Raw genomic sequence first — 13,416 nt, 5'->3', positions numbered from 1 at the left:
TTCACTTAATTAATTGAAGTGCAGTCAATTATATAATTGATTCTGTCAACAACAAATTTTTATAATATAAATAAATGTGACACTTTTATTTATATCTTTATAAAAATAAGAAGCAACATAAAATATTACATTAATTTCCTACAATTGTTCAAGCTTTTTTAATTGATGTGCTGATTAAGAGCGTGAAAGATAATTTGCATTGTATTTCTTGATCTTGAAAGTGTTTTAAACTGAAGTGTTTTACCAGCGCATGCTCTAACTTGTATACATATAACGGTCAAATGTGAATTTGCCTGTTGTCCTGTTGTTAGTTTAATCGTGACGTATATGTGTACTCTCATGAAAAAGTCGATGAATTATAATACACGTTAAATATTTATCGATACTGAACAAAAACGGAGAGTATACATATACAGATTAATAAATTTAAAAAGAAAACGTAAGGATATAATACATACAAAAACGGGGGAAGCAATAAAAAGGAGACAAAAAGAGAAAATTGATGTGTACGAGGTGTTTTTTTATGATTTTGAAGAATCTGTGAAGAAGTCGTTGAATAAAACTGAGGATATAGTATGAAATATATTATGGTCTTGAATACATGTGTATTTCGATAAGTTCATACTATATTTCATATTGTTTTGTATAAAAAGATCTTACGCGATCCTCTGAGGACGCGTTGTCGATTATTGTTAAAGTGGAAGCTTTAGAAAATGGCCGACAATTGGACACAGAGCGTTGTTTGCCGGTAAGAAATTGGTTTATTATCGCTTTCTAACATTTTCTGACGATAATACACAAATAACAAAATAATAGCATATATTTCCTTACATATAAAGATGAATTATAACATGTCAACAAATTGAACTATGTAAATATTGATATTTTCCAAGCTGCTTATACTTTCCCCTTTTTTTATTAAATTGTATTCTTTTCTTTTATTATAGCTATTTCAAAAATGGTATATGCCGTGAAGGGAATAATTGCAGATATCGTCATACTCAAGAAATTGGGAACGATGGAAGTACCAATGAAACAGTAATTTCTTCTGTCCCACCTTTTAGCAGTGTTTGTCGCTTTTTTAAACATGGCGTTTGTAAATTTGGGAATCAGTGCCATTTTCGTCATAATCCTGAAACTATTGATAATAATTTGGTGAATGCAAATTCAATAGAAAGTTCTTCACCTGGGCAACAGACTTCAAATACTTCAACTTCGACAACAATAAAGAATGTGTATGTTGTCGTTAGATGACATTATAATACAGCAAGATTTAAGTCGTAATACCATTTGCATATCACATAATACATTGTAATATGGTATATAAAAATATGCGATATATATATACATATTTATATACATAATCATTATGATGATAGAAAATATAACATATTAAAATGTATTTATGCATTTCTAGTAAAGAAAGTGCTCATGCAGCTGAAGAATGGGTAAAAGCCCCAGAATTTGTGCCTTCATCTGTAGCTGGTTCATCCTCAGCAAACGAAAATTCTGATACTTTAGAAACATCAGCAAGTTCTTCACTGCCATTATCTTATGCTCAAGCTGTAAATCCATCTGGTCAGGCATCCAGTCCATCTTTAGAACCTCTATGTCCCTATGCAGAAGCAACTGGAATTTGTAGGAAACGTAATTGTACCTACTTACATGGTGATATTTGTGAACTGTGCAATCGAGCTGCACTTCATCCAAATAATGAAGAACTTAGAAAGAAACATACAAATGTAATTAAACGCATTGCGTTACTTTGTCATGTTGTTGCAAACAAAGATTTGAATTTATGATTTAAATTTACTTTTTAGGCATGTGTTAAACAGCACGAGGTAGATATGGAGCTCTCCTTTGCTATTCAGCGTAGCAAAGACAAGTCTTGTGGAGTTTGCTTTGAAATTATAATGGAAAAGACATCTGGAGAACAGAGATTCGGAATTTTACCAAATTGTAATCATTGTTTTTGTTTAAGTTGTATTAGAAAATGGAGACAAGCTAAACAATTTGACAATAAAATTATAAGAGCCTGTCCAGAATGTCGCGTCACCTCTGACTTTGTATGTCCAAGTATGTACTGGGTAGATACAAAAGAAGAAAAAGAAAAATTAATAACGGATTACAAATGTGCACTGAGGTAGGAAGAAATGTATATAATAATAATAATAATGTACGATGACGTTATATCCACTTATTTATTACAGCACCAAAGATTGTAAGTATTTCAATAAAGGACGTGGTAAATGTCCATTTGGCAATAAGTGCTTTTATCTCCATGCACTTCCCGATGGCACTAAAACAGACGTTGGTCCACCTGTTCGTCAACGACGCAATGCCGATGCAAACATCGATATTTTACATGTAAGTTTAAAATTGAACTAAACCTAACTTAATTCATTACAGTGTTTTTGTGGCTTTCTACCTTTTATTGTAAACATTGTATCTTTCCTATAGATTTACAAAAACAACAAATAATTTTTTACAGCAATTAATCTTGTGGGACTTTTTTGAAGAGAGAGACAGTCGCTGGGTATACAGTGTAGATTTTGAAGATATTATTCCCTTTTCATCAGATTCAGAGGAGTCAGAATGGTCTGAATATGAAGTTTAGTGTGGATAATTATTATATAAATTCGATCATGTTTGCTGCTATTGCTGTTAACTGTATTATCTATCCCATTCGCCACATATAAGTGGTTTCAGTGGCTGAATAGTCAAGTAGTTTATCAATTTTGTAAATGATTACAATTTAAAAATGTCTGGGTTAAATTAATAAAATACTTGTGTGCTTAGTTTGATGTTATTTACATGAGAAATATGTAAATGACATTAAAATGGTAATTACAGTAACAGTAATGATAACAAGGAGGTTAGAGTCACGTGTATGATGACAAGTTTTTTAATATCATATTGTCACTTTATAATGGCTTATTTTGATATATTTTACCCAATACTGCTGCAACAACTAATACTCATTCATAAAAGATATACACATCAAATTATCAGCACACCAAATTAATTCAGTTAATAGAATATAAATCAATATATTTATAGTACTACCTTGTTGGCATAAATATACGAAATTTTGTTCCTAGTGTTACCTAATCATTGGGTTAATAATTTTTTTTATTGGAAAATAAATAGTTAATGTAGTACACAATGATAGTTAGTTCGTACGTTCTGAAAATAAATTTGCTTTACTTCTTTATTAAATAAAGTAGGTGTACTATTATCTCTTAATATTTTAAGCGTCATTAATTTCGTAAATATTATTATTATTATTATTATTATTATTATTATTATCATCAACTTTTTCAATTCTTGGCTTGAAACTTAACGCTTGATGAAGAAGTCAATGAATAAAGTAAAAAAGATATTAACTTACTATTTTCTTTTATAAATATTTTTAAAGTAATTTTAATTTCAGTTCTGTACTTATTCTACATGTAGAAAACCATTATCAAGTTTTATTACATTTATTTCTTACTCGACCTAGGAAATAAAACTTTTATCAGAAACAAAAAATTGAATTGTGTTACAAGAAGTAATGAAAAAAAATGCAAATCATTTGTTGTTTATGATGATTGGTATGTTATACATATTTGATTGTTCATAAGATACAATTAATTGTCCTACCTCCTGTTATATAATACTGTGAACATCTAACAAATTTCTTTAAATTATTAAGTTGTATAGTGTTAGTCTTTAATTAATAGTTTTAAGATATCCGTGATAAATTGCGCAAATCGAATGTACCGTATAGTAAGTGCGTGTCTGTGTGATAATATGAAAATTCGGTTGAATGTGTATACTATTAAAAATATAATAAGAGGAAACGATTTTTGGCAAATATGCACAAATTGAATCCAGATTAAAAGAACGCAAATAAAAGTTATTTTCTAAATGATATATGAATTCAAAGGTATTTGAAAATTTTATTATTTTATCTTTATGATTCATTAAATTTGGAGACTATATCACGTTTTCAAACTGAACTGTTCGGTTCTATAAACACGATGAATGTGTGTTCCACAATAATTTATTGAAAAATGAAAGTAATCAGAGTTTTTTCAACAGAAATAAAGGTCAGGGAATACATCAACTTTGTTTTGATTGAGTAAATCATTTTGCAGAAACAGTTTTCCAAGTTGTTTAAGACATTACTCTGAATGAGCATTACATTCTTAAATCGTTTCGAAATGTTTTGTATTTATAAATTCCACTTACTATTATTCATAGTTATAAGTTATGCATTTTTATTAAAATTTTCTCAGTGTTGCTTTTAATGAACAGTATAATTTTGTTGTTTGATATTTTAATAGATAATCCTTCCACAGTATGGTGTACAGATTGTTTATATTTCTTGTACAATGTCTGTGCTGTTAATTTTATAAAACATCATTATGATTAAACTTTTATTGTTATTGTTAACGCTGTTTATAAAAATATTTTAAACATTATTTCTTATTGGGCGAATACTTTTTATGCAGATAATTATTAATTTGTTACAAAGTATCTTTTAACATTGGAGTAACGTTATACATTCTTAATGTGTTATGAAATAAAGAAATAATGAAATTTATATTATATACTTATCTTTTTCTGAAATTTTGTCAATTGGTAAACGTTCCGGAAAGAATTATTATGTTCATGCGTTAACAATAAGGATAACAATAATACTATACGTTAGATATTGTGAATTTAAAAGCGTATTTTTATTTAGCACCATACATATAATGAAATAGGTATAGAGTGCCAATGGATCTGACTATAAGTCCAATATTAATTTATTTTGTAAAGTGCAGTTGTAAAATAGAAACTGAAATAGTTTGTTGTTGAAACAAATAACATATACATACTTGCAATTGCACTATACGACTATATAAAATTAGAATTTTTATATGATTTGTGAGTGATTGCATTAGATATAAATTTTTAAGATGAAATTGCTTGATCAATAGTAGATATATAATACCCATTTTAGACGTAATTGATTTTTAACCATTACTTCCTACCATATTGATAAATGTTGTTAAGTAAGACTACAATTACTATAATTCAAAATTTAATTTCCATGTTATATAATATTTACTGTTTTTATTTTTTATATTAAATATTGTTATGTAAACTGTGGACAACAATACACCTTTCGTCTCATCTACTTTACAAATATGTTTTCAAATTTTAATCTGCCCCTCAGTTGATATGATGTTTTATGTTTAATTTTTGTGAAAACTTGAAGGTAAATATATACAAAAAGTTTTATATGTTTGTTAATTGTTGAATGTACATGTCATTGTTTTAAATGTTTATTGGTAGGATGTAATGGATCTTTACAATTCATAAAACAATATATGAAAAAATATTTGCTAATATATAGTTTACCAAAATATACAGGGTGTTCGGCTACGGATAAGCATCCTTTAAGGGGATGGCAGGTGAGATGATTCTGAACAACGTTTTCTTTCCTTTACTAAAAGAAAATGTTGTTCAGAATCACCCCAGCTGTCACCATCTCAAAGGATGCGCACCCGTAGTTGAATACCCTGTATACATTACATAAACCATAGTTTTAAAAAGTTTCATGTAAACTAAAAATTTAATTCGAAACATTAGGTGCTACCGATAAGGACAATAGGAGTTTTTGTTACAAGTCCATAATAGCATAAAAATTAATTTTTTTGAATCTGATTTTTTTTTATTAGTTTCTCAAAACGTAATAGAAACATTAATATAGCGACAAAGATAAGATTAAATAATATGAAGAATGTATTACTCGATAAATTAAATCGAACTTTTATTTAGCTTTAACGTTTTACATTGTAACGTTATAAAAAAACATACCTAATGGATGATAGATATTAACTAAAGCGTGAATCATTTATTTTTGTTATGAGTTCATATCGTTGGTATAAATTAATCATTAACTTTAATATGCATTACTTCTAGTTCTGGAAAATAAATTTTAATCGAAATAAATGTTCAGCTTAAAGTAAAATTAGTAAAATTAAGATGAATGTATAGTGCACCGATGACAAGATGTCCCATGAGACAAATGCAAATGCGTGCATCTCATAGGACATCTTGTCATCGGTGCACAGTACATTCATGAACATATCATTGAACTGAATATAAATTTCATTATACTGTTCGAAACACGTATAAATTCTATTTAAATAAATACAAAACATTTTTAACCAAAGCATCATGAAACATCATTCGAATCTTTGGCGCTTAAAGTCGGAAATGTTCAAATTAATGAAATTTAGCGTTTTCTTACCATCTATTTTAGATGATGCAAAATAGTAAAAAACTATTTCCATGAATATATAATATATTAAAATATATGATCCAAAGAACTATTCTTATTATTAGTACCTAATCTATGGGTGTACTTTTTATTTCTCAGTGCTTCATACTTCAGCAACTTTATTCTTTTACTTTAAATGTGCTTTTAATTCTTTACTTTATTTTCTATGTAAATATTCTATAAAATCAGTTATAAAAATATTAATTCTCTATGTTACGAATCAAAGCATTTTGGTACATTTTTTATCAGATTGCGACTATATGTATATCATATATTCAGCTTAGTTTTAAAATAACAAAAAAGTTTTAAGTTAGTTTTGCGTTCACAACGCCATCGTTCTAATAATTCGTTATTTATAAATTCAACGTACATATACGTTTAGTTTGTAAACAATTTTGTATAACTTTAGTAATAATTTTGAATCAAAATAAGGCACTAGTTAAACTTCAACACTGAATTAATATTTAAGCTACGTTTAACTGCCACTCAATTAAATTTTCTATAAGATGTAACATCTTACTTAACGTGTATACAATTATACGTTTTTTTAACAATACTGCGACTATTTAGCAGTACTGAATTAATTACTTTTCAACTGGACCAAGAAATAAAAAAATAAAAAAATTGCATTACAATGTCATGAAATTCTGTTGACCACATCTGTTGCTATAATAGAAATTGATTCTATTAGTATATCATATCTCAGTCTGTTACAAATTAAAAGTAGATTAGAAATATTTTTCTAGACAGGTCCAGCCTATCTGACCTGGTTTACCTTATTTGTTTAAATTTATCATAATCTATATGCGAACAAAAAATTATCTCAATGATGCAAGATAAGGCTGGCATGTCATTCGTTGAACTGGTTGATAGATTCTTTTTTGTACTGAACCAGCAACTGATCCATTATGTATGGTATTTGAAGTATCAGGTTCTGCATCATTTGTTTCTCGAGAATCATCTTGAATTTCATTTGAAGCACTTTGTCCGTTCATTTCGTTCCTTTTGCGAAATTTAGTAGAATATTTATAAAAGTCAGACATTTCAAAAGGTTTTGTAACTTCTCTGTATGGTTGATATTTCCCAGCTTGGACAATTGTACAGTTCTGAGCTGATCCCAATATTATCGTATCTTCGCTTGTTTCTTGTAGCGGCTTTGATTCAGCTGGAATTTCAAGTACTTTCTTTCGTGTTGATTCGTAACGAGGTGACAATGGTTGTAAATGCTGTTCATTTTCAGTTATTAATACATCAGTTTTACGATGATTCATCGCAGCTAGGTAATTACTTCTTCCATCGTCGCATTTGTTGCTCAAAGGCGCTTTAGAGCATACGGGAAGAGTAGATTGGTAGTGCATGCTTTTATGTGACGATATTAAATTAGTATCTAATCCTGGACTTGTACGTGAATCCAAACAAGTTTCATACCATTCTTTTTCTCTTCCTTTGCGACTAACATTATCTGTTGTATCCTTACCATCATGCAATTCGTGTAAATGGTTTGAGTGCCATTTCTCTACGCTCCCCAATGATTGCGTACGAAGTAACATCTTGTTCGTTGATGGTTGCTCCGACAGCGGAAGCAAATGAACAGAGGCATTTTGATGAGGCGCGATATAAGGAGAGTTTTTAGTGCATCCTACAGCTACTGTACGATATCGAGGTTGCATGTCGGTTCCAATACTACCAGTATGTTGTACAGCATTACGTTTCCTTCGATCCAAGCTACCGAATCTATCTGAAGCAGATTGATCGTCCGGACACCAAACAATTTCGTCGTCACATCGCATCCAATAACCTGAGGGTATTTGTGGCTCACTAGGTGAATCCACATATCGTACATTCTTATTTCCACTAGAATCACGATCTCGTCTAAGTAAAGGTTGCATTTGAGAATTATTTTTATGATATACTGGAAATTCTGGTAGATGCGTATAATGTAATGTACGAAAATCTCTTTCATAATATTCTTGACTCGATCTTCGCTGAACATCATTGTCCAAGTGTTTATAGTCGGAATATTGCTGATAATTATGTATTTGATCTTGTAATTGTTGCTGTTGAAACTGGCGATATCGTAATTGACGTTCGTCCTCGGTATATGTATTTGGTACAGGACGATATATTCGTTCGTTATCTTGATAATGATTTTGATTACGCGAACCACCGCTTCCATGTGAATACGTACGCGTACGATATTGGTCAGGTAATATGTAAACATTTTGATTATCGTTATGGTCATGTTCAATTATTTTAATATTCTGCCTTTGATCAGGAATCGCAGTGCAATACGTACTAATATGATTATGATTATGAGTATGATTATATGTATTAGGTATCAGTGACTGATCATCATACCCATGACCAGGATATGTGTTACACTTATCCTCTGATCCCAATGGACTTAAGCTTATACCACCCTCTTGAAGCAATCCTCTTGTGACTTTCATATTTACATCATTTACTATAAAAAAAAATTTGAGTAATTTAAAATGAAATTAAATAAAAGTAATGTTTTATTGTTAAGATTATTATACCTGTACTGTCTAGCGGTGGACGAGGTTTCTTTGTTCTATGCTTTACATTGGTATGCAAATGTGATTGGGTAGTAGAAATGCTAGAATGTTGGGACTGTGTTGGATTATGCGCTTTACTGCGACTTTGTCTTATAAAATTCAGTCTAGCTTCCAATTCTTGAAGCCTACGCTGACTCTGTTGATAAACAAGTCTATGTTTACGGCGAACTGCTTTACTTTCTGCAGGGTCATTTACAATTCCTAATGCAGCCTCCACTATACCAATTTGAACTTGTCGTTCTAATTCCAGAGCAGATTCTTCCTACAAAGAAGAACATAAAAAATTTTATGTAATAAATTTCCATGTACCCAAATTTTAAACATTATATAAGTACTAATTTGTTAAAAACATACAACTTCATTTGTTTTTAGCTTGTTAATTAAATTCTGTGGGTATGTAAATGCTGTCCCAACTCTTTTACGAAATACTGGTGGGCTTTCTCCAGGTTCTAATGGAATTTCTGGTGGTAAAACACCAGTCAATTCCGCTTCCTCTACGCATAGATTTTTAAGTTCATTATTTTTTTGAGCTAATTTTTCTTGTAGTGCTTCTCGACGTTGACGAAGCCATTGTAATCTTGTGGACAATGAATCTTCTGCTAAAGATCCAGGAGTGCTATCGTTCCCTGCCATCACTTAAAACAGAAATTCGGTTATAGTATCGCACAATGTAATACATTTATTTATAAATATTAAAAATTTTCACTTCCTTACCCATATTATTGGCGAAATATAACGATAATTTCCACTACACGTATTTTGAACTGGAATGTTTATATAATCGAGACGTATCTCATACGTTTCCAAATATCAATACATTTAATACATCATATTTATTTAAAACAACGTATTATTTACATTTTACTTATTTCATTTAAGTAAACATTTTGTAAAGAGTTACTTTTTGTCATTTTCAAACCATTTTATGTTATAAACTCCATAGGAGTTATCATTAGGTTATTTGTTAACGTTATACGTTCATATTATATCGTAATAATTGTACCTGTAGTTTTGTATATTAATTTTTACAAAAATACTTAATAAAGAGAAACTTTTGCATTGTTCGAACACTACGGTATATATTTCTTTGTAAAACAAAAAAACACAACTGATGAAATAAGTACGGGTCATTTCTCTACAGTTGCCATTTTATACCATTCTCTTGTGACGCTGGTATGTACGGTGATTCCATTTAAAAGATTCACATAAGTAAATATCTATTTGTGGTATTGCTTTAATTTTAATTGACTCGACCAATATTTTATGTTGCAGGATTTGTTATTCATACATTTAATCCGTAGAGAACAAAAAATTTGATTTACTTTATAATAGTTATTAATCATCATGGTGAATAATCTGAAACCTGAATGTTCCTTTGCATCATGGTATCCTCAATTTCGTAAAGATTCTTTAAATGCTACCATTCTTGATATTCCTGAAGAAGTACTTAAATACTTGGAGCATGATGCATTTATATTACCTATAGAAGCTACAAATTCTGGCTTGCAAAACCCTGAGTGGTTAGATGGTTCTCCAGTGATAAACGAAGAGGTAACTTTAATATGTGTGTAAACATTAATTTCAAAATATTATTATGCATATATTAATTTTAGATTATTATCTTTTGTAGCAGTCACTTGATTTTCAACCAACATTTCCACAATTTAGTAAAAAGATCCAAGATGTCATAGATGAATATGATGCAGTTTTCATTAAGAGTAATTGGAGTTCACCTTTGGTACGTATGCTTTGTTGGTTTTGATTTTACTGATAAAGTATTTAACTATTTTATTAATATCTATTTTCAGGATGCAACTTGGGTTGCACCAACCAAAACTCTTAAATGCAAAACATTGGAGGAAGTATATTTGCTATTGAAAAGTTCAGACAGAATTGCAAAAGATTTAAGCAATGTTAAAAATTACACAAATAATGAAAATTCGTTGACACCGTGTATAATATTGAAACAATGGCGAGATATTAATCCTTGTACAGAATTTCGATGTTTTGTTGTAAACAATGAACTTACAGGTAACAAGTTCTTTGTAGTTACCTTATTGTTATTTGCTACATTATATGTGTCCTTGTAATTAATTCAACTAAACTAGTACCTTAATTTCGCATAGCGATCAGTCAACGAGATATATCACAATACCATAGCTACAATGATTCAGAAAAATTTAATATTCAGACAGATATCAAGAGTCTATTTATGGAACGTATTAAAGACAGATTTCCACTGAATCACTGTAAGTAATTAAAAGAGCATTCTTCCGTTATAATATATTATCTAATGCATCAAATGTTTCATTACAGATTCGTTTGATGTTATTCGTTTTAAAAAAGAAAAGGTAAAAATAATCGATTTTGGTCCTTTGGATGAGTCTGCTACCAAAGGAACTCTTTTTACTTATGAAGAAATACAAAATGAAATAAAGCATATACCAGAATTCAGGTTTATAGGCGAGGAAATTGGTATTCAACCAAAAGCTCCAAATCATATTTGTGTTCCACAAGAAGTAAATGAATTTTTTACGTCTAATGAAAGTTCCTCGTTATTAGACATTATTCAACAAGTAAGTATATAATTTTTCCTTAGATTTCAATAGCACGTAATTGTTAATATCTATTTAACTTCTTTTTTCTATTTAAGGAAGTAGCAAGTCAACAGAAAGAATCTGAAAGCAAAACCTGATGTGTATTTAGAAAAAGGATTGTACGTATGTAACGACTATTTGATATTTTAATTTATTATTGTTATTTATGTTTTATTAAAGAAAACGGTTTTGTAAAAAAGAAAAGATGTTACGTTTTGAATTAGTCTCAAGTTCACAAAAAAAAGTTAATCCAGTGAACAATAAATAAAGAAATGTACACCTTGGGAACATTTTTAAATACAGAACTTTCACTTTTATTCTGCCAGACCCTCTTCTATCATTACATTACATAAAACGATTAAAGGCTATCCTACCGCTTAAAAGAATTATCGTAATATTGCAATATTTTTCGAGCCATCGGCTTTACCGAGCGACGTCCCTTATATAGAAAATATGTCTTGTTTATGTACAATATGCAATCCTTAATACCTCAATTTGAAAAAGGATTCTCGATATATGTACCTCCGGACAAATTAATGCGCTGTACAGTCATATCCACGGAGTATTCTTTTTTTTTTCGTCTTTTTTTTTCTTCTTTTATGTACCTGACAAAAGTTAACGAGATCAAGCGATTACAACATTAGTTGCTTCCTATTAACATTCCTGATTTTGTTTTTTTCGTGATAGATTTTCAAATATGAAAACTAGTTAATGATAGCTTTTAATAACTCTGACCTTTTCATTTTTTTTCTTTTCTTGGGAATCTCATTCTTCCACGATATACCTCAGGATTATCAGTGTACTGATTCATGCATCCAATTACTGATAAGAATTCGAAGATCATGATATTTATAAGAGAACCAAGAACTCGTCTACACAACAGTCGAGAGTGTTCAATTATGTAAGATGCGATATTTAAATAAAAAAAGAAACAAAGTTGCACGGATAGATTAACGCTAGAACTATCGACGATTAACGTATATACCTACGTAAGTATCTTTAATAAAGAAATAAAAGTCTAAATTAAATTCACTTAAATTCGAATAATTTTTCTAATAAAATTATAAATCAATCATTTCGACTGTTTTGATAGTTCTAGCATTAAAATATCGAAAAAAAGGTCACTCGAAATTTGAATTAAAAATTTCCGCATTCGACGTACGATTATTTGATCCTCGAATAATCGACATACTCGCAAATCAAAACAGCGATTTTTGACTCTTTACGACTCGCGTTTCAATCGTACAAAATTCAATTGCATTCGAAAGCGAGGGTACCTAAGAACAGGAATATACAAAGAAGCATCAATAATTTAGTATTCAGTCGCAAAGAGATGTATAATATTCTCCCAGAAAATATCGCTAACTCCAGACCAGGAAGTATACGTTTCAGAAATTGTTCAATGTTATCTGATCCGAGTTAAGTCGTCTTCAAATGGGTCCTAAACGAGAACGAGAGTAATTCGTATATTAAAAATTATTAAGATAAACAAAAAAATTTTAAGTTTTCCTATTTATATGCCTCATTTGGTTTATTTAACAACAGCTGATATTTTCCAAGAGAATACTGTGTATACTACGAACGAAGAACTTCTGTATTTGATGAACCAAATGGAATCCATCGAACCGGAAGTGATCGTTAGATACTGTAAACTGGTTCCATACACCAGATTACTACTAGCACAGTTTCAACAGTTTAGATTAGAATAGATTTTAGCCAAGAGAGATATACGTTGCCAGAATGCGGGGAAAATAACGAGGCCTTCAACACTTATCGAAGTCACAACAAAATAATAATAGTACGTATCACACGGAGACAACTACTAGAAGTTTCCATAGTTTGTATGCATGCTATTTTTCATTTTTTACTTTTTTTCCATTTTACTTCACTTAACGCTCGTCAAATATTTACATATAAATTGCCGGTG

At 29.8% G+C, this 13,416-nt stretch overlaps 3 protein-coding genes across 4 annotated transcripts; 2 read left to right on the top strand and 1 right to left on the bottom strand.

Moving 5' to 3' along the window:
• The first annotated feature begins 264 nt into the window (after positions 1 to 264).
• On the top strand, positions 265 to 3,284 carry LOC117608227 (putative E3 ubiquitin-protein ligase makorin-1). 2 transcript variants are annotated; one of them, XM_034333022.2, is made up of 6 exons: positions 265 to 748; positions 948 to 1,235; positions 1,418 to 1,742; positions 1,821 to 2,143; positions 2,211 to 2,367; positions 2,461 to 2,602. In XM_034333022.2, exons 1-6 carry the CDS (start codon positions 714 to 716, stop codon positions 2,479 to 2,481), a joined length of 1,149 nt encoding a protein of 382 aa, XP_034188913.1. In that variant the 5' UTR covers positions 265 to 713; the 3' UTR covers positions 2,482 to 2,602. The 2 variants fall into 2 exon arrangements, with proteins under 2 accessions (XP_034188913.1, XP_034188911.1); XM_034333020.2 differs by having other exon boundaries at positions 270 to 748; positions 2,492 to 3,284.
• Positions 3,285 to 3,449: 165 nt separating this feature from the next.
• sstn (stepping stone) lies at positions 3,450 to 9,748 on the bottom strand. Its single transcript, XM_034333010.2, has 4 exons — positions 9,607 to 9,748; positions 9,247 to 9,527; positions 8,854 to 9,154; positions 3,450 to 8,780 (listed from the first exon to the last, which is right to left on the bottom strand). The coding sequence occupies exons 1-4, from the start codon at positions 9,608 to 9,610 to the stop codon at positions 7,135 to 7,137; spliced, it is 2,232 nt and encodes a 743-aa protein (XP_034188901.1). The 5' UTR covers positions 9,611 to 9,748; the 3' UTR covers positions 3,450 to 7,134.
• A 488-nt stretch (positions 9,749 to 10,236) lies between these two features.
• Positions 10,237 to 11,687, top strand: LOC117608228 (translation initiation factor eIF2 assembly protein). The gene is made up of 6 exons (XM_034333023.2): positions 10,237 to 10,443; positions 10,523 to 10,630; positions 10,701 to 10,923; positions 11,019 to 11,141; positions 11,209 to 11,468; positions 11,546 to 11,687. The coding sequence occupies exons 1-6, from the start codon at positions 10,237 to 10,239 to the stop codon at positions 11,585 to 11,587; spliced, it is 963 nt and encodes a 320-aa protein (XP_034188914.1). The 3' UTR covers positions 11,588 to 11,687.
• Positions 11,688 to 13,416: the final 1,729 nt, after the last annotated feature.

Source organism: Osmia lignaria, chromosome 15 (assembly GCF_051020975.1).
Source record: "Osmia lignaria lignaria isolate PbOS001 chromosome 15, iyOsmLign1, whole genome shotgun sequence".
Classification (NCBI taxonomy): domain Eukaryota; kingdom Metazoa; phylum Arthropoda; class Insecta; order Hymenoptera; family Megachilidae; genus Osmia; species Osmia lignaria.
The sequence above is the reverse complement of the archived record's forward strand: the minus strand, read 5'-3'. Positions and strand labels throughout refer to the sequence as shown.

What these genes read in the sequence shown, in the direction of transcription:
- LOC117608227 (XM_034333020.2), top strand. Translation starts at nt 714, where the DNA reads ATGGCCGACAATTGGACACAGAGCGTTGTTTGCCG. An exon ending in ACACAGAGCGTTGTTTGCCG is followed by an intron (nt 749 to 947) that starts GTAAGAAATTGG and finishes CTTTTATTATAG; the next exon opens with CTATTTCAAAAATGGTATAT. An exon ending in GATTACAAATGTGCACTGAG is followed by an intron (nt 2,144 to 2,210) that starts GTAGGAAGAAAT and finishes TATTTATTACAG; the next exon opens with CACCAAAGATTGTAAGTATT.
- sstn (XM_034333010.2), bottom strand. An exon ending in AGCTAAAAACAAATGAAGTT is followed by an intron (nt 9,155 to 9,246) that starts GTATGTTTTTAA and finishes TCTTCTTTGTAG; the next exon opens with GAAGAATCTGCTCTGGAATT. An exon ending in TCCACCGCTAGACAGTACAG is followed by an intron (nt 8,781 to 8,853) that starts GTATAATAATCT and finishes TTTTTTTTATAG; the next exon opens with TAAATGATGTAAATATGAAA.
- LOC117608228 (XM_034333023.2), top strand. Translation starts at nt 10,237, where the DNA reads ATGGTGAATAATCTGAAACCTGAATGTTCCTTTGCATCATGGTATCCT. An exon ending in CTCCAGTGATAAACGAAGAG is followed by an intron (nt 10,444 to 10,522) that starts GTAACTTTAATA and finishes TATCTTTTGTAG; the next exon opens with CAGTCACTTGATTTTCAACC. An exon ending in GTAATTGGAGTTCACCTTTG is followed by an intron (nt 10,631 to 10,700) that starts GTACGTATGCTT and finishes ATCTATTTTCAG; the next exon opens with GATGCAACTTGGGTTGCACC.